This window comes from Triplophysa dalaica, chromosome 4, assembly GCF_015846415.1.
Source record: "Triplophysa dalaica isolate WHDGS20190420 chromosome 4, ASM1584641v1, whole genome shotgun sequence".
Taxonomy (NCBI): Eukaryota; Metazoa; Chordata; class Actinopteri; order Cypriniformes; family Nemacheilidae; genus Triplophysa; species Triplophysa dalaica.
The window spans coordinates 25817794-25837661 of record NC_079545.1 but is presented as its reverse complement, the minus strand read 5'-3'; the positions used below and the strand labels follow the sequence as shown (position 1 = coordinate 25837661).

The window sequence follows — 19868 nt, the reverse complement described above, 5'->3', positions numbered from 1 at the left end:
TATCGTAATTGTATTAAAGAAACAATTTATTGAATTTTGTCGTATGTTAATTTTGTTAAACAATTTTTTTTCTATGTGTCCTTTATCTTTGTCACATTTAAAGAAACCTTATGGGACATTGACATCTAGCGGTTGAGCTTGATATCGGGTCTAAATTCAAAATATTGGAGAGGCAGGTTTAGCCAAGTAACAGTTCTTCTCTGCTTATTTTGCTTGTTATCAGAAATAATCTACATGCACTTTATTATTTGCAAATGTGTACCGGAAGTTAAGGGCAATCCACGGACACGCGCATGCACAGTAATGCTAGTTTATGTTGTTGCTTTGAAACTCTACCTATAAATCTATACCTAAAATGGTATGAGGGAGAGAAAATTGTGGTGTAAATTTTGATTTTTGGGTGGAGTATGACTAAAAATGCATCAAATAACATTAAATGTCTCAATACAATCTGTCCTGCTTCCATCACTAGAGCAGGAGTCTATAGGACCGTGGCACCGAGGAGAAACACATATTCTATAGGTCAGAGATGTTATGTCAGGGGGTAGCAAGATGACACTCAGCGCTACTTCAGAACCCTTGGGGGTGCCCTTCACCTGCCTGTCTCAAAGCCAATTAACAGAATGTCAATGTGAATATAACCTCTCATTATGGCTAAAGGGCAGGCTTAAAAGACCCAGATGGAAACTTCCTGTTTAAACCTAAAGATAACAATGTTGCTGTGAGTGAATCAAACAATTAGAAACTCTAGTTTAAGCAAAGTTTATGTATTTTACATTTACTTTTACACATTTATCCAAAGCTTTACATTTGATCAGTATGTGTCGTCCCGGGGGAATCAAACCCATTGGCACCCATGCAATGCCTACTGAGCTACAGGAACTCCAGGGAAATAACTCAAAGCTTGGCCTTTTCTCCTCATTTCTTCCTTCGAAAAGGAGAAGCAAAACAATACTGAAACAACATAGAAAGCACAGAGAGAAGAAATGAGGTCAAGAGGGCTCTGTGTGTCAGGAAGTGGTCACCTTCTCAGCAACTAACATATACAGTGCACACTGAAACCATACAAACTTCGCCTTCATTATCTTGGTTTTCACTTCATCTTTCACTCGTGGGAGAAAAGTGACAAGTTTTCACATCCGCGCTTCCGTTGGCTTTTCTGCTAAACACATTTGAAAGTATGATGTTGACATGAATTTTGACACCAGAGCGTCTGCCATATGTTCAAACACTGCCTGTGTTTCTGAAAAGCTTTGCAAGGGAAAAAAAGACGGCAGGACATTTCTGAACAGGTCCTTAGAATTCAGTGTCATGTGATGTGGTGCAAATCTGATATAAAAAGAGCTATAAATAACATTCGAATGAGGAACTAGCCCAGATGCGGATGAATTGTTTTGAAAAGACTACTGTCCTCGATAATATAAAGGCACTGCCTAACTTGAAAACCTTGAGAGACTTTTGCATAACGCTAGAATAGTAAAGGTCGCATCAAGGCTGAATCTTGACTTTGTGCGTCACGAACCGATGTGCATTAATAATTGTTTACACACAAAAACATTTGAGAACAGATTTAAAAATTCACTTTGGAGGGAACTCTCGGCTTTACTTGACTGAATGACACTTTATAAAAATTTGCCGCCCTGAGGTCTTGCAAGCGCTTTTTATCTGGTTATACAACACCTTCTGTGATGCCTTCCACACAGACTATGACAAGGCGTTGCTATTTATAGAATGAGGTTCTGCATAGAGCACACGTTCACTACAGTGTCCCAAACCAACAGAGACTTCCACTAGTCACTTAGCAACTCCGTGTCTCACGTCATTATTGTGATTAAATATGCATCGGTGGAACATGTACTGTACTGTACACATTCATTTTGTTTTATTCTTGCTTTCAGTCTGTTGGCTAACTTTCACTGTTTACTGGCTGTAAATTTTGCTCTCTGTGTGACATCTCCCTGCCAATGCCGTCAGATTAGAAAAGCAGACAGCATCTTATTTCCTGCATCAGTTTGGGTGCTGTAAATCTAACCCCCTGTAATGCATGTAATGTTATCCAGGGTGATCCTGTTCAGCAGAAAGCCTGGGCACCTATAACCCCGCCAGTTCTCTCTCTTTGCCTCTCGTGCTGGTCAGCTTGCTCCTGAATCTCTGCCCTCGGGGAGTTTGTCTTTCTAGAACTTGAGCTGACAACCGGTAGCCTGGGGAAATCAGAGAGCGTGCATGGGATAGACCTGGATTGAGTTATGCGCAGGTGAGATGCTTTAGAAAGGAATACAGCGAGTCCTTACCTTTGACACCCCACTTAATAGTTTTTAATAAAAATGCATTAGGGAAATTCGTGCCATGTACGGTTGAAAATATGTTTGTGAATAATTCCTACACCAAGGTAATAGGTTTGAATCCAAGGGGGCAGGGTGTTTGGTGGTTGTTAGTGGCGTAAAAAAAAAAGGTATTTTAACATGTAAATTATGCATTCTGGTGCACTCTGGCAAGAAAAATATTTGCTTCACTACCCAGATGTTACCCGGCATAATGAGTTGGAATGCGTACAGTCTAATTTTGAGCTACAGGAAAAAAAAGTGACAAAAATGGATTTTTGTCGAATTTCACATTTAAGTACATCACCCTCGTCTTGCGATCCCAATGCTACAAATCCTAAGTTAACATCTTAAATGATCTTTATTTGTCTACGGTTTCTGAGATGTGCACCAAACCAAGTCTTTCCAATGATGCGTGTCCATCTGACAGTTTGGTGCAGGATTGAGAAAAAAAAGTGTGGGACGATGTTTAAATACTTGTTAGAAGAGTTATTAAGAGAGATAAAGTGCATAACCTGATTGATCCAAGCTATAATAGTTAATAAGAGCTTTTATAAAATAAACAGTTAAAAAAAGCAGATACAAACAATACAAAAGTAATCCGCGTGACTTAATGTATTGTGAATCGAACTGTCTCTAAAATAAATATTAAATATCATCTGTAAACAGCTTCTGCGACTGAAACTTTGGACGGATATAAATCGCACCCAAGTGTCTTACTCACTTAGAAGTTGAAATTCGAAAGGGAAATTGGCAGCTGTATCTCATTTAACAGGGGTATTCAATTCAAAGTTCCCAGAGGTCTGGTATTAATATTTTCTTCCAAACGGAGGTCCGGATGTTATGTTTTTTGAAAATAAATAAATATTTAAATAAATTTTTCTCAGTCGGATATACTGTATAAAATATTTTATCTTATTCCCATATTATCTTTTATCAAGCCATTCATTTTATATTTTGATATATTTATGTATAGGCTCTGTGGCTTTAGGGGAATGCCCTCTTCATAGAAGTCTGATAATTCCATTCCATTCCATTTTCTACCGCTTATCCGAACTACCTCGGGTCACGGGGAGCCTGCGCCTATCTCAGGAGTCATCGGGCATCAAGGCAGGATACACCCTGGATGGAGTGCCAACCCATCGCAGGGCACACACACTCACTCATTCACTCACGCACTCACACCCTACGGACAATTTTTCCAGAGATGCCAATCAACCTACCATGCATGTCTTTGGACCAGGGGAGGAAACCGGAGTACCTGGAGGAAACCCCCGAGGCACGGGGAGAACATGCAAACTCCACACACACAAGTCGGAAGCGGGAATCGAACCGCCAACCCTGGAGGTGTGAGGCGAACATACTAACCACTAAGCCACCGTGCCCCCAGTCTGATAATTAATATTTGTAATTAAAAAAACTACTGACAACATGTAATGTAACAATTAAAATGCTTTCTGTTTATGATTTTAATTGTTATATAGCAAAGTTACTTACTAAATTAGCTTTTCCATGCCATTTACACCTTTTCACTTCCACACCAGAACTACTTCTGTCTTTAAATAATTTCCCAATTAAAACGTTGTTCATTGTGAACCTGCTTGTGAAAACCCAGAGTATGTCCTTCATAAAATCATCCTACAGAAATTCTGTGAAAATATCTTCCATATTGACTGAATAATACCAAAATTGTAGTGAAATGAATGCTTGAAATGAATCTTTGATTCTTGTTGTCTAATAATCAATTCAATTATGAGACTTTAGAGGATGACATGTCATATAACATAGCCGTTTCGAACACATGGGTCAACTGAATAATAAATATTAACGCCATTTTCTCTTTATCCATCACGACACTTTGCGGTCGTCCCTCTCAGCAATGCTTTTCACGGGCGCAAAAAAAGTTATGTTTAGAACACACTCTTCCTGCATCCACACCTGATGCTATGATGTTGACTTTATCTGTGCATTGAATGTTCAAAATATGGCACCGACTTACATTTTATAAATCACCAAAGACCCCCACTCTGGGGAAAAACCCTTCCCATGTATACGATTCACAGGAATGACGTTTTTGGATTCAAAAAACGACAAATTTAGCAGAAAAGCGACTAGTTTGAAGGTATGATTTTAAAGGTGTCATGAACTGGCCTTTTTTATTGTTTTATACTGTTGTATGAGGTCTACTAAGTGACGTTTGCATGGTTTTTACATTCAAAAACATCAAAATCAATAAGTAATAGTCTATTTTCTACTCCGGTTTTAAGAGCAGCTTGACAAACGCTAATCTTTAATGAGCATTGAAGACTTGGAAGTAAACCCACAATGATAGCAGTTTGTGTAGTAAACTTAGTTGGATCCTTCTGTGAATTTGGTTAACGTAAATGTTAGGTTACACATTAGCCATACCGCACAGGATTAGTATTATCTGGGGACCTTGTGTGATTTATAAATTACCTCCCCACATCCGTATTTCATGAAGCGCATTTGCACGGGATAAGTTAAGCCTGTGATTTCACTCAAATTTACTGACTTTTTTCCCAGATGTAATGGCAAGGCTTTGCGTGTAGTTTGTATAGCCTATAGTTGTATGGTGTTTGTATTACTGTACCTGTCAGCATTTGAGACCTTTGATCGCAGGTCTCAAATGTTACGAGGGTTTACATGATAAATAAACAAACGGGAGACTCCCGGCCAAAACGACAGTGTTGGCAGGTATGGATACTACCCAGCACCCGAAATAATATCGAAACACTTCAAATTACCTCCGTTATTCGCTAACTGTGGATAAAACCTTGAAAATGACATTTGAGCCCGCCAAATCATAGAGATGCCGGCCTTGGTGTTAAAATATGGCAGGTAATTTGTGGGGGAATTTTTACTTTACATATTACAGACATGGCTGATTTGGACGGGATTAAGTTCACAGACAACCTCTGCAATTATAAAAAATGACTAGAGGTCCCCAGGTAATACTAATATCATGTGAATTGGGCTATCGGGCATATCAAGCGATCTCTAACAAAGCAATAGTGAGCATAGTACAAATATGTTTTACTCACATAAGACTGCTGTATCAATTCTATCAGATCCAATATTGATGGCACAGCACTGCTTTTTAATTTTAGGTTTCCGCAAATCCAGTGTCGACTTGTGCCTTGTTCACAAAGGAATTTGTGGTGAACCGAACAAACGCTCAATGTTTTACCCAAGTGAGCTGGAACGTCTCTAAAATAAACTTCAACCACGCATTACTAATGTCGAAATCCGAAGGAAGGTTATGCCGCACATGTGTTCTACCACAACCAGGCACTGCACAATATTTTGTGATCTTTAACGGCATGTGTATTGCTTGCTCACTTTATCTGGTTCGGTGCAACTTGTGTTACTTCAGTACTGTCATGCGGTAACCAGTGGGCAAGGCTAGAGAAGTAGTCGTTGATATTCTTCTGTGGAGGCGTTGATCAACCTATCTCAGAATATTATATTATATTCAGAACCTATTGCTGGGCTTGGTGTCAATAACAGGTGCAATTTCAATAAGAAGGGCGTTTTCAGTTCTGACACTTACAGGATGTTCGCTTGAATACGATTTCCTCTCTTGCTTGGGTTAAAATTGATGTCTTAATGTAGGTTTTCAAAATATATAGAAATTCAAATTTTGCTTCCATTTACGTTAGTGGTCTTGAATATTTACTACATATGCCCCTAAACATCTTATGATGTTTCTTTATATGCCAACCTAAAGTAATTCTACTATGTTACAGACACAGCATATATTTCATTGAGTATCTCAATGTACATGCCTGTCTTTCCGCAGGCACAGGACCTCCTCTAATATTTCAGCATCTCTCTGCTCCCCTCAGAGGCTTGTTTAGTCCTGTGGGGCTGTTAACTCATTCATATGAATGAGACGGTTTCCTGTCGCTAAATCAATTTGGGTCAGGCTGTCATAGAGGTGGCCTAGTTTTAACTACCTGTGCCACTTTCTTATTGGGATTTGTCCTTCAGGGTAGGAAGAATCAAGGTCACTCAATTTAAACTGTACTTCCAGAAATATGTTTTGGTGAAACTGGATTAGTTATGGTCAATTTTTGTCAAACTTTAAATCAATATCGGATAGATAACTGGTGTCCAAACTACAAGTACCTGCAGCACAGTTTTGGTATTCTGGTAAAGACAGAATTTTGTACAGAATTTAAATAGTGAACGTAAATAGGTGGGACTTAAAATGATTATGTGTTTAAATACACTGAAGAAATACAATTTAATTGTAAAATAAATATAATTATTAATTACTACACTAAGTGGTTATGCAGAATAATAAAAAAACACAAAAATATAAAGCAGAATGTTTACTTAAGAACTACTTGAAAGCTACACGCAAGTGCCACTTTAAATAAACATTTCATTTTTATTTCAAAACTGTTGTCTAGGATCATAAAATTTAACTAAAGGTACAGGGCTGGGTGATGTGACGATTTTATCGTATATCGCCGATGTCTCGCAAATTTCGAGATGTCCATTATAACAGACAGATACCAGACGATAATTGATAAGAATGGAAAATACGTGTTATAACATTATAATGCGATGTAATCTTTAGCGTTCATATGACCAGGCAGTCAGTAACAGTGACAGACTTCTGGATACGCTGTTTTGTTTGGTCAGTTGAATGAGCTGCTGTTTTCTGCCGGTGTTCTGTCAATTTATGCTACCCATCAAATTTTGCTACTCTCGAGCTGTGCTTGGGTTTGGGGAAGTGGGAGGGATCAAATTCCCTCCCGGTCCGTATCCGCAGATTGATCGTCTGCGCATGTTGCATGAAGTCGAACACACCCGATATTATCTGCTATCGCGATGATTTATTGATTATCAATAATTGTTTTATTGGTGTCAAAATAAATGTTGGTAACAGGCCAACCTAGACAATGACTAAAGTAGAGCAATGAGCTCCATGGCCTTTGTGAGCTCCTTATCAGACTCTTCTTAAAGGGATATTTCACCCCAAAATAAACATTCTTTCATCCTTTACTCACCATCATGTCATTCTAAACCTGTAAGACTTTCTTTCTTCTTCACAACACAGAAGAAGATATTTTGTAGAAGGTTGGTAACCATACAACATTGGACCCCATTGACTTCCGATGTGAACACATTACAACCATTTCTCAAAACGTCTTCTGTGTTCCACAGATGAAAAAGTCAGGTTTTCAACAGCAGGGGGAATAAACTCTGAAAGAACTGAGTGAACTATCCCTTTAAGGACTGGAGATCAGTATCTTTTATTTCCTTTTTTCATTTCCTTACATACAACTGAAATGGAATATGTATCACTAAGCTCTGTTCACCTCCTCAATGTAGCTCTCCATGAAAGATCCTCGAAACATGGCTGCCATCCAGTCACAGCTTGAGATGAGCAGTGGCTTGTGGGCCGGCAGATAACCCTCATCCAATCGAAACACCACATCTAAAACCGGGAGGAAAAGAGCACACATCTCGGCGTGTGTCACAGAGTCGAGGCTATAGAGGGGGAGACATGTGGACAGACGAACAGAGAGACAGACAAAAAGACAGAAAGAAACACACACAAACACACAGACCAATAATAAATAGACAGATAGACAAGGCTAGGAATAACTCTGCTGAGAATAAAGAACTTAAATCAACCTAATCTGGTTTGCTGGTCCTAAAGCTGTGGTTATAAAATGGGTTTCGGTTCCGTTCACCTGATCAAACCACCATAAACAAGTTAACCCCAGCTAAGCCAGGCTGAGGGAGTATTTAGACCAGCCTAGAACTAGCAAACCAGCACAGGAGAGTTTGAGCTTTTTTTCTTTTTCAGCACGGTAGATGACAGAATTTTTTTTAAGGGGTGGTCCAGGCAAATTGTACTGAGGCCGTCTAGTCACCCGTCGGAGAAAAAAAAACAAGACCTGCTAATCCGTGGCCACAGTTTTGTAATTCGTTTCCTCGGTTTAGAAATCCGTACGCACAGATTCTTAAACAGTTCCCAGAGTTTACAAATCTGTGCTCTCGGGTTAATATACTGTACGCACGACTTTACAATCCGTGCTCTCGGTTTTGAAATCCGTCCCCTCCGTTTTTGAAATCTGTACCCACAAATTCATAATCTGTACCCACGCTTTCGCAATCCGGGTGCACGGTTTTGACAGCTGTACCCACGGATTTGTAGCCCCTCCCTCATTTTGGAAATCTACTTCACAAACACAAGACAACAAGCTTCCAGGTTCGATTAACAATCCTTATAATTTATTGGTTTATTTTATGAATGTAAAAAAATCAAATAGTTAAAACTACATAAAGTGCTTGTAGGCTCTATTAAAGCGATTCTCGCTCCACCAGGGAATAGAATAAGACAATGATTTAAGAATGATATGCGTCATAATCCAATGTCATAATCCAGTGCCAATGTATTTTTTTTTATATTTGAAAATTACCCTTTCATAGTTCTTCATGCACAAGTTGATGTAATTACAACAATAAGAAATGGTATCTCATGCCAAACATAAATACCACATGAATCCATCGGTTTACCTGATAAAATATTAAAATTTCCCACAGCCCAAATTTTTTTGTATAACCTTACATTTTTAGAAATATCTACTATTCATTTAAATTCTTAACAAGTATTGTTGTTATTTTCCTCAAATGCGGTCAATTATGTAAATGGATAAAAGGAACCACACTGTTTTAATACATTGTACAGAATACTGTCCAGTAACTCTGTCTTTCTCTCTCTCTGTTAACCCTTAGGTGTTAAAACTGTTGAGTGCAGATTGTTTATTCCTTATCATATGGGATGGACTCATTTGATTTAATTTAATATTACTTTGACTTAAGTCTAGCTTATAAAGAGATCCTTTATATTTTAAGTGTCAAACACAGGATAACTATTAGTCTAAAGACTCTACTAAAAATCCTGAATAGAATTGGACTATTTCGAAGAAAAAGTATTGACAACTTATTCAGTGTTATACAGTTTGTTAGGGAAGAACTTCAGGGCTCAGGAGTATTGCGTGGATATAGATGGATGTGTAGTAAATGCAAGGAGTAAGGCACTGAAAGGCGAAGAAAAAGAAAATTCCACAAAAGAGCTGATTTTTCAAAAGGCCCCAACTTTGTATGGCATGTTGACTCTTGTGACAAATTAAAGCCATTTGACATTTGTATGAATGGGACGATAGATGGATTCTCACGCAAAATTCTGTGGTGTAATGCATAGTTAACAAGCAGTGACCCTAAAGTCATAGGAGGTTTCTTTCTTGAGACAGTAAGAGCTCTTGGTGGCTCTCCTTAAATCCTGAGAGCAGATATGGGAACAGAAAACAGCACAATTAGGGATATCCAGCGATACTTACGACGTGGAGATGCTGACCCACTTGCTTGAGAGAGGAGCTTCATCTATGGCAAAAGCACAGCCAACTAGAGAATTGAGGGCTGGTGGGGTGGTGGTTAACCGTGCGTTATAATTAATTTTGCGTATATGGAAGGTAACTTCTCCTCTGCAGTTTTGTCTTATTGCTATTGTCTTATTGCTATCCAGTCACCAAATTTAGGGATCTATGACAGAAGCCATTCATCTGATTTCTTATATGTCCCAAAATAATTTCCCTGTAAAAGTTTTCTATATAACAGGAATACAGACCCTCATGTCATTTAATTTCTGTTGAACAAAAAATAATATATTTTGAGAAATGTCTGGTGTCCATTACATGGAAGGCTCCTATTACAACTAAAGCTAATAATAATCATATTAATAATACTAATTATTATTATACAATAAGGGCAATGTAATCTGGTTATCAACATTCTTCAAAATATATTTTGTGTTCTGCAGAAGGAGGTCACACAAGTTTGAAACGATCTACATGTTTGTTTTGATTTTATGACCAACAAAATTTCACTTCGATTCATGCGTTCTTTCGTTAGGGATATTTTCAAGTTAATCGTATTTTCTGGCACCAAAGTATTTTTATGCTTTTATAAGATTTCCTGTGGCTCAGTGGTAAGAACATGGGGCTAGCAATGCGAAGGCCATTGGTTCGATCCAGGGTATTGCACATAGTCAGAAACAAATGGAAAGTATAATGCAATGTTAGTCGCTTTTAAAGCATCTGCCAAATACTTAAATGATGTCAATGCTTCGTTTGAATTCTCTTGTGTATCGAGACAAAAATAAAATATTTCTGTATGTTTCCTCACTGGTAAACCTACTCCCTAACGAAACTAGTTTTTTTGTAATAAAAGTGAAGTAGTCACGTTTTTTGGGTATTGATTATTAGCAAACCCATGGTTGTACTACAGTAACCATTTTTTGAACTGTATTGAAACAAGGGCTGTGTGCTTCATGCAACATTTTAATTAAATCCATGATTGTTCTTTTTATAAGTAACTTTAAATGTTTTACGACATAACCTGTTACATTGCTCGTATTCTACTGGTTTTTACCTTCTTCCCTCGAAAAGTTGACACGGTCACGTCATCCAACTCTCTATCATTTTTAAGAAAATTAAGGAAATTCTCCATTTTGTAAAAGAACTTTAACGCATTAAACACACAATGTTGCGTTTTCTGTTCCTTACGGCGTCAGGTTTCCAAAATAAGGGAGGGGCCACAAATCCGTGGGTACAGTTTGCAATACAGTGCGCCCGGATTGTGAAAGCGTGGGTACAGATTATGAATTTGTGGGTACCGTTTAAGAATCTGTGCTTAAACCGAGGAAACGAATAACAAAACTGCAGCCACGTATTACCAGGTCTTGTTATTTTTTCTCCAACGGGTGACTAGCCGGGCTCCGTAAGATTGTGATAAACTGGGGGGAGAATTTATTTTTGTCCTCAATTCTTTAGAGATTTACGTGGAGGAGTCCATGTGTTCATTGTGGGTGACTGATTCGGTTTCATTTCTCATTTTTGATGAATATCATATAAGTGGAGCTGGTTGTTCAGCAATATGCTTTCGGCATTAGATGATGGATGCTTCCTAATTTTTTTTAATTTATTTTCAACTCTAGCTGGGAAAGCAAATACATCTCTTTAGCTTCAGTTTATAAACTTCAGAGACTAAAGGCCACAATTGGGTTGAAAAATGTTCTGGTTTTCAAACATAAGATTGTGACAACTGCGAATGGTGCAATGAAATCATGTATTTAGAGAGAACGGGTCTCTTGGAAGAGGTTAATTACAACAAACATGCACACAACACACAAGACATGACAATAACAAAGGGTTAGCGACACAACACAGAACACCACAGAGCAGAAATGCAAACACATTCACAAAATGCAAATATTCACTGACTGCAATGAAGGGGTATTGTAAAACACTCCACTGGGTTTTTCATCAAAAAACACAGAGACTGAATGAAGGAAGAAAAGGCAAATTGACTTTTCTAGAGTATGAATTATTCTATTTCAATTCTCATGGACTGTGGAATTGAAAATAGAACTAATGAGAATCTAAGTCACTGCAAGGAACTTCTGAATGTGACACGCTGACAAATAATGGAAATTCGCCAATAACACCAGAACCTCTTGAAGAATTAGTGCTATACAAATTAGGACAGTTAAGTACCAAAAGTCTATGAGAACTGCACTTCTTTCTGTTTTGGCAGTTGTGCTTCTAATACGTTTAACATCAACAAATGGAGAAAAAAGATTACATTTCTGATTGTGGAAACATAAATAGATAGAAGAGTTACAGATTTATCTGCGTCCCAAATGCAGATGATCATATCCAATAGATTTTTGGTTTATGGTTGGAAGATTATGGTTGAACCTCTAAGTAAATGAGAGTAATCCTTTATACATTAAAGAAATGTTTCAGATTGCCTACCAGCAAAGGTGCCCTTGCTCAGGCATTCTTTGATGCGGTTGGCACGACGCACATGGAAGGCTTTGGTAATCTCTTGATTCATGAAGCTCTCGTGATTCAGTGCATTGGCCACCATCATGCGCAGGTCGAAGACTTCCAGAAGTTCAGCAATGGTGGCCACCTGCATCAGGTCCCCACGCCTCTCATCCAGGTGACCTGTGTAAAGGTACTGCAGGACTGCCTAAAATAACCAAGTCAAGGCAAACAATGACTTTGAGAAGCTTTGTATGAACTTTGATTTTTAATAAACATAATGTACCCTTCATTGCATTACTATAGATTGTGTGAAAATTTAAGTATCATCTAACCTGGAATGGCTCTTCCTGAATAAGATCATCCATGGACACTACTGTCATGAGTCTTGGTCGCCCTGTAACAGGATCATCCACAATCTCCAAATACACCCCTAAGAAACCACGTCCCCATCCCAAAAGAGGACGGCCTGCTCCCAGAGGTCCCACAGAGTGCTGGCTCCTGGCGGGTAGAGCGTTATCGCTCTGTGAAGTCCTCAAGGAGCCTTGCTGCAACATGAGCAGCCTGTTGGAATCCCTGGTACCCCCTTCACCTTCCTTATCTATGTCCAGGCTTTTGGTACGCCCAGCCTGTTCTTTGGCTCCTCTTCGGCTCTGCTCCTCCTCCTCGCTCCCCTCCGAGCTATCCTCGCTGTCCTTCTTCTCGCCAGCTGTCCCAAGATCCATTGTGAAAAGGTCATAGAACTTAGAGCAGGAAGTGGCAAGGTACACCTTATGAGAGAAGACACGAGTGGTTCCACCCTGAAGGAGAAACAGGACATCTCCGCACAAGGGCTGGCAGAAAAGAGAGTCCGGACCTTCTCCATCCATGGGAGGAGGATCGGGAATGCCCACCACGGGTCGTGGTGGTCTGGGGGGTAGAAAGGGGGCTTGAAGAAGGGGACGTTGGACTTTCTTTAAATGGGACTTCCAGAACTGGAGGTGACGTCGAGAGATGAGTGCAGCACGGATAGCATTGTCAAACACATCCTTAACACCGAACTGAGCAACAATGCTCGTTTCATAATATGGAATGCCAAGTTCTTTAGCGACCTCATGGCCTCGCTCTGGGGGCAGAATGTCTGTAGGTTTGATGGGTCTAGAAACACAACAGAAGCATTGTTGAAGCCAAGTGCAATAACAAAGCAAGAAAAGGCTGGACCTTTTAAGTATTGTATATGCATAAGTTATCACTTTGTCAAAACGGAAGCTCATCCAAATTTTTCAAGCTTAAGTCTGAGTAACAGAATATGAGCTACGAGTGGGTGGAGGATGTGGTCCGTACTTAGCCAAGGGCCGGCGAGCCCTGTTAACAGCATCCAGATCAGCATAGCGCAGGTCCAGCTGGCAGCCAACCAGGATGATCGGGGTGCGGGGGCAGAAGTGCTTAATTTCAGGGAACCACATGGTGCGGACATGCCGTAAAGAGTTTGGATTTGCCAGAGAGAAGCACAGCACTACCACGTCTGATCTAAAGATACAGAGAAAGTAATCTGTGTGAATTCTCTTGAAACAAAGAAATCAAAACAGGCGTGAAATTGGCAAACCCTAGACACTAATCATCCTACACAGAGGCTTTATTATGGACACACTATACACACAATAATTAGTTGCTTCTGGAAGATATTCTGTAAAATGCAATGGACAAAACAGACATTACTTTTTAATAATGACATGTGCCCAGTCCAAGAAAGATATTTCGGGGCATTTTGTCACACAGATGATTTTAAGTAAGTGCTAGTTATGGCACTCTTAAGCACCCAAGTGATGTTTTTTATCATCATTTAAGTTAGTAATTGAATGATCAGGCTTGATAGGATTTTTGGATTGCTGCAGATCCAAGGGTCCACCAGTTAACTTATCATAATCATTCTTTTGTGAAATTAAAACTGTGGTTTGTCTGTTTCCCAGGGGCATAAATTAACTTTATAAAGAAACAGTGAGCAAGCAGCCTGACACAGTAATAATTGCGAGTGTACTATAAGTGCTCTTACACAGTGAATGTTTAACCATGAACTAGCATCAAATGTGAAGGCAAGGTGTTGCGAAAATGATAAAACCTCATCTGAATCATATTTCATAGGTGGTCTCACAAACTCATAATGTGACACAAGCATCCATAAATGACTGATGGAGCTCTGCATTGCTGTTTTATTGTGAACACACTTGGACTACTGGATTACATCACCGGGTTTTGCATTCACACTGTTAATGCATGTTCATTCATCAATATGTGTCTATGTGTCAAAGTGAATATGTGTCAAAAAACATTTCTCAGATACTGTATGTTGTTATGCAGGAAAATACTTATTGATAACATACAGCAATGCAAAACAAAAACTTATGATAGCTGTTTTGAAACAATATGGGTTCCCAAAAATGTTGTATCATTAGTATAGGCTCGGGTCTAGCGAATGGTGACTAAACAATGGAAGATCCTTTGCATCAATTTAATACGGAGAAATAAAGACAATTCCCTATAAACAGTTAAATGGGGGAATAGCAAAACTTATGTTTTTTCATATATGGTGAGGTTATAGGTGTAAGCCCATATATAAATATGAACACTAAGACAGGATTTGAAGATCAAGGTCCTACAAAGTGCCTTTGGTATTGTGTATGCTCATGAACATGTGAATGTCAGCAAGAATATGTGGAAATGGGTCAAACAATAAAGATAAATACAGCATGCAGCACACATAACAATAATTGACCACCTTCTTCAATGAACAGTGACCGTATGTGCTATAAATGTGTTGAGGGTCATCCAGAACAGAACTGTGTTACATAATAAATGTTTGTTGTACAGCATGTCTAAGTTCAAACTCCTGACTGCTTATCTACATGACTTCTCTGTATACAGAGACTTGATCAGAGACAAATCTAAACACATAGAATTCATTCGAGAAATTAAAATGTTTTAATCATTAGCAAGCACTATTCTCTATGAATAGAGCCAAGACCTGATAATAAAACGCTATGTGGCTGTACCATGGTACACTGAAGGTATAAATAATTGATGAAGTCAGCAGCTAGGGTTTGATAAACATTATCAAGAACTGTTAAATGTGTCAGTGTGTGTTTGTCTGGGTGTGTGTTTAGCTTAAGTAGCTTTAGTGTAGATCATCTGATTCTGTGTTTCCATAACAGAGCACCAACATTGAATTGTGCATCCTCTCTTCAATGAGCCGTGTCACACACAGAGATGCAGGTTCAACAGCTTGGGTTTATCCGCTGACTGCATCTGTTCAATACTGCACACACAAATAAACATTATGGGATATGTGTCAGATCTCCCACACACGTATTCTGTGGTTTCATTCGCATGGATTCACTCTCCCCCTCTTTGGTTTTCTATTGTCATATACTGTAGAACTAGGTGTCAAATGTACATGGGCCGTACGTGTGTCCTACGGTGTGACCCAGCAAAAATGTAGAAAACAGACTGTTAATGGTATATACAAGATTTAGCTTCATTGTTTTTTTTTTTCAAATTTGACTGTCACACCCTAGGACACTTTTATGGTTTATTTGTCAACTCCCTACATTATAGAAATTAAGTGTAAGTTTGTATTGTGTCTAGCCAAAAACATACATAATTTCTACATATTTCAAAGTAAAAACGTCTTCATCAACTATTAAAATTGAGTCATGAGACTTTTTTCATTAGAGTAACTTTGAAGCTCACACTTTGTAAAGCAACCTGTTTAAGCTAAACTCTCAATGGCCTGACAATGTCTCTAGGGCACCAGATGTTAAAATGAAAACTCTGTCCGGAAAGTGTTACCTGAAACTGTTAATCTTTAAACTCTGCAGCAGATTCTGCAGTTTCTGCATTTATTTAGTTTTTCGACCTTTAAATAATTTCTCTAAAAATATTTCAGTATTTGAACAACTGTTAACCGGACAATTCTACAAACGCTGCTGCCTATGCAGCCTCCTAGCTGCTAAAACCACACTCTGTAAGTTTCGTGTTTCGGGTCGGTACGCAAACCCAGCCCATCCCCTATCTGTGGAAGAGTGTGAAATGGTTTCCAAACAACGTTTCTGAATTCACCGGTTCCATCAGCTTACTAAACTAATTTACGTGTATTGCACTGCCCATGGGGAAGCATACACTGCGACATTATTGACAACACTAGTACCAGACAATTGTGCTTATCAACCACATGGGAGAACCGTTTAGAGTTCTCTAGTGTTGCTTTAACATAGTTGTTTATATATTGATCTTTCACTGAGTAATGGCTAAGCATTTAGTTTCAATACAACTCAAAGTTCAAATCCTCCATAATACTACAAATGAATAAAGTATAAATGATTAATTATTACTTATTAATAAGTATCTACTACTTCACACCTCTACAACAAAAAATGTCACACCCACAACACTATAAAATTGCTATATATAGAATACATAATCAAAAACCTCACACGCAAGGGCTTTGTAGTATCTTATGTATCTGATGTATGAGTAATGTGTGTGGTATCTGGGTGACAAAGTTTCAGACTCACTTGCAGCAAGTTGATAGTGCTTATCACCATAAGGTCTAAATCCACCAGCAATATGTGTTTTAGATTATGTAGCATCTGCTTTTAGAATTTATTATTGGAATTAGCTGCTAAATTTGAGTCATGCTCAGATGATGTAATGAATGACCACCCTTCAAAAGCAGTCCCTAAAGGTTTCAGTTAAACACCTTCACCATATTTCTTTAGCTGTTTTTCTATAAATAATAAACATGAGTATTTTAAATATGTAAAGGGTTAGTTCACCCAAAAATGAAAATTCTGCCATTATTAACCTCATCCTCAAGTTTTTCCCAAACTGTATAAACTTCTTTGTTCTGATGAACACACAGAGAGATATTTAGACGAATTCTTGTAACCAAACAGTTCTTGGCCACCATTGACTACCATAGTTGGAAAAATGACAATGGTATGGAAAAGTGCCCCAGAACTGTTTGCTGTCCTACATTCTTCAAAATATATGATTTTGTGTTCAACAGAACAAAGAAATTTAGAAAGTAAATATTCCTACTATGGTAGTCAACTGGTTATCTTTGTCTGTGTTCATCAGAACAAGGAAATGTATTTGCAACTAATTGAGTTTGTGTAAACGATGACAGAATTTTCATGAATAACTTTTGGTGGTCTTGTGGATCAATTGTTAAGCATCAGAATTGTCAAGTTAGTGGTGGAAAAAAGGTCTAGCGCTATTTCATGCAAATGTAAATTACATTGATATCTAATGCGTTGAAATTCATACCCCCTTTTACGAGTGGTTTAAGTGTCCAAACACATTAAGCGTCCACCGTACCAGCTTTCAAGAACAGTATCAATCTCTTTTATTCTCTCAGGTTGGTTCAGTAGCTCCTGTGATCTGCTGCACTGCCCTGAGCCAAAGCACCGCTGCTGATCCACTGATCCTCCGCTGCCCTGTGCTGCGCTGGGAATAAGAGCCTCCATGCAGTGATCTTTGGCTGGGCTTACAGCACATTACCCTCCCCGGCTGGGAGGATTAGGGCAATAACCAAACCTTGGCAGGACAAAAAATGCCACAGCCAAGAGCGTAGAGAGATCAGAGCAAACAAATGAAAGATTGATCTAAGGAATGGCATTGTGGGAAACAGACCCAGTCTAGACTGTATAGATTTAGAATGAGGGGCAGTGATATTAAATGGGTGGGTACAAATGTTACAGAAGGGCTGTTTGTGATGTGATCTTAAACCGAGACATATTATAATATTATTGAAAAAAGCATTAATACGTTTATAACGGCATAATACAAACACATTAGGCCAAACACACTTATAACCTGGCGGTTCAAAAAATTGTGTAACTGACCTGCCGTAAGCGAAGCGTCTGTCTTTGTGATGATCTCCAAACGTGTCCCACAACCTGAGAGAGACACTGACCTCATCCACCACGTCTCGTGACCTCTCAAGCACCTTAACAATACACTTCAACTGTTCAGTGTGATTTAATTGTAACAATACACCAAGGCAAACACAACTTTACACTCTCTACAATATTTAAATGCTATGCAAAATATCTGGTCATAACCATAAAGGAAGAACTCCATTCTTTACACAGTAAAAGATTGTATTAAAGATTATATTTATGTGAATATTTATTTATATGAACCTTATGATTTCAATTTATTTTATTTTATTTCCTTTTCAAATATTTTTTAAATGAACAAAAGTGTAGTATATATACATACCAGTTAAAGAATATTATCATGCTTATGTGTATTTCAAGATAGATACTTGTGTGTAGGTAATTCAGTATAAAGCTTTCCTTAAATGAGATGTTTTTATGTCAACATTCAATGCCTTTCAACGTGTACACAATATGCCAAAGGCCTTCCTACCTCCTGGCACACCCGATATTGGTCGATGGCCCAGACAGTTGGCACGTGGGTGGCAAGCAGCTGGTACTGAGTAAGGGTGGCATTGCAGGCACGGGCACAGATCAGCCGGGTCTTGCCCACCGCGTTATCACCCACCACCACACACTTTATAGTCTCCACATTAGGTCGTTCATAATCTGTGTCTATATCCATTGAGAGGGCCCTGAGTGAGAGAGAAAGAGAAAAAGAGAGTTTAAATGCATTATCATTGACTCCAAAAAAGTTGATATTGAATTTTTTTCTAGATACATGTACATTTACTGCATGGTTTTTTAGTACCAATGCACTCAATACAAATTGCAATACTGTGCATGCGCTTTGACATGTGTGTAATGGCGGTTGTGTGGGCGACCTGAGTTCAAGTCCAAAAGTCGTGTTTTGTTTCAGTTTTCCTCAAAACACACACACACTCACACACATACACACACACACACAAATGAAACGGCCCATTCACAGGCTGGTGTGAGTCAACACAGGCTCAAAACAATGAATGGCATCATCAATACTGACTATTCATTCACCAAAGTTCAAAGTTTAAACAAAAATCTGGGTCAGGTACTATTTCTGGAAGGATGGAACAATCAACACAATTCTGCACATGGCAATCCACACTTAAAAACAATTTCTGCTTCAAGTACATCAAATACATATTTTACTTTTTCTATGAAATGCTCTTTGTAGAAGAGTATAGCTGAAGCTGGCCAATGCCAGGAGAACAGTGATCCGACATGGTAAACCAAACGGCATTAATGCTGCGCCTTTCAAAACAGCAACTCTTTATTAGAAGACCTGTGTGCCAACAAATGACTGTAACTTAATAATTTCCATGACAACTAGGATATTCTCAGACAACAGCAAGCAATGTGAGATCCAACTGTTTTTCACTGAAACAATGAAAGCTGTATGATTGGATCTGCATGCATCCTAATAATTGCAATCATTTATTTATCAAGCTCAGCTGCTTTGCTTGAGGTAGTTGTGTACATTTCAGCAATTGTTCAAATGAATCTTTATTTCAACAACACTGTAATAAAGAGGCGATATAAAATCAAATTACATGGGAACCGTAATTGTTCTGTGGCTTTAAATGTGCACCCGCCGTGGCTTGAATTACACTCGATAGATGCACAGTATCCTGTGCTGCACAATTACCTTTCTGGGAAACAATAAAGAATTTCCTTGTATAAACACTCAGCAGCCATTGCCAACGGAGTGCGGTGCATTCTTT

At 38.7% G+C, this 19868-nt stretch overlaps 1 protein-coding gene across 4 annotated transcripts in view; it reads right to left on the bottom strand.

The window, feature by feature from the left end:
• Positions 1 to 19868, bottom strand: part of rhobtb4 (Rho related BTB domain containing 4) — a 43720-nt gene that overhangs the window by 8564 nt on the left and 15288 nt on the right. For all 4 annotated transcript variants that reach the window (XM_056745024.1, XM_056745023.1, XM_056745021.1 and 1 more), the window contains exons 2-7: positions 18602 to 18803; positions 18073 to 18176; positions 13514 to 13699; positions 12526 to 13327; positions 12179 to 12398; positions 7673 to 7791 (exon numbers count right to left, since the gene is read on the bottom strand). In XM_056745024.1, the coding sequence (XP_056601002.1) occupies positions 7673 to 7791; positions 12179 to 12398; positions 12526 to 13327; positions 13514 to 13699; positions 18073 to 18176; positions 18602 to 18793 (1623 nt within the window). In that variant the 5' untranslated portion in view covers positions 18794 to 18803. The remainder of the gene's footprint in view (positions 1 to 7672; positions 7792 to 12178; positions 12399 to 12525; positions 13328 to 13513; positions 13700 to 18072; positions 18177 to 18601; positions 18804 to 19868) is intronic.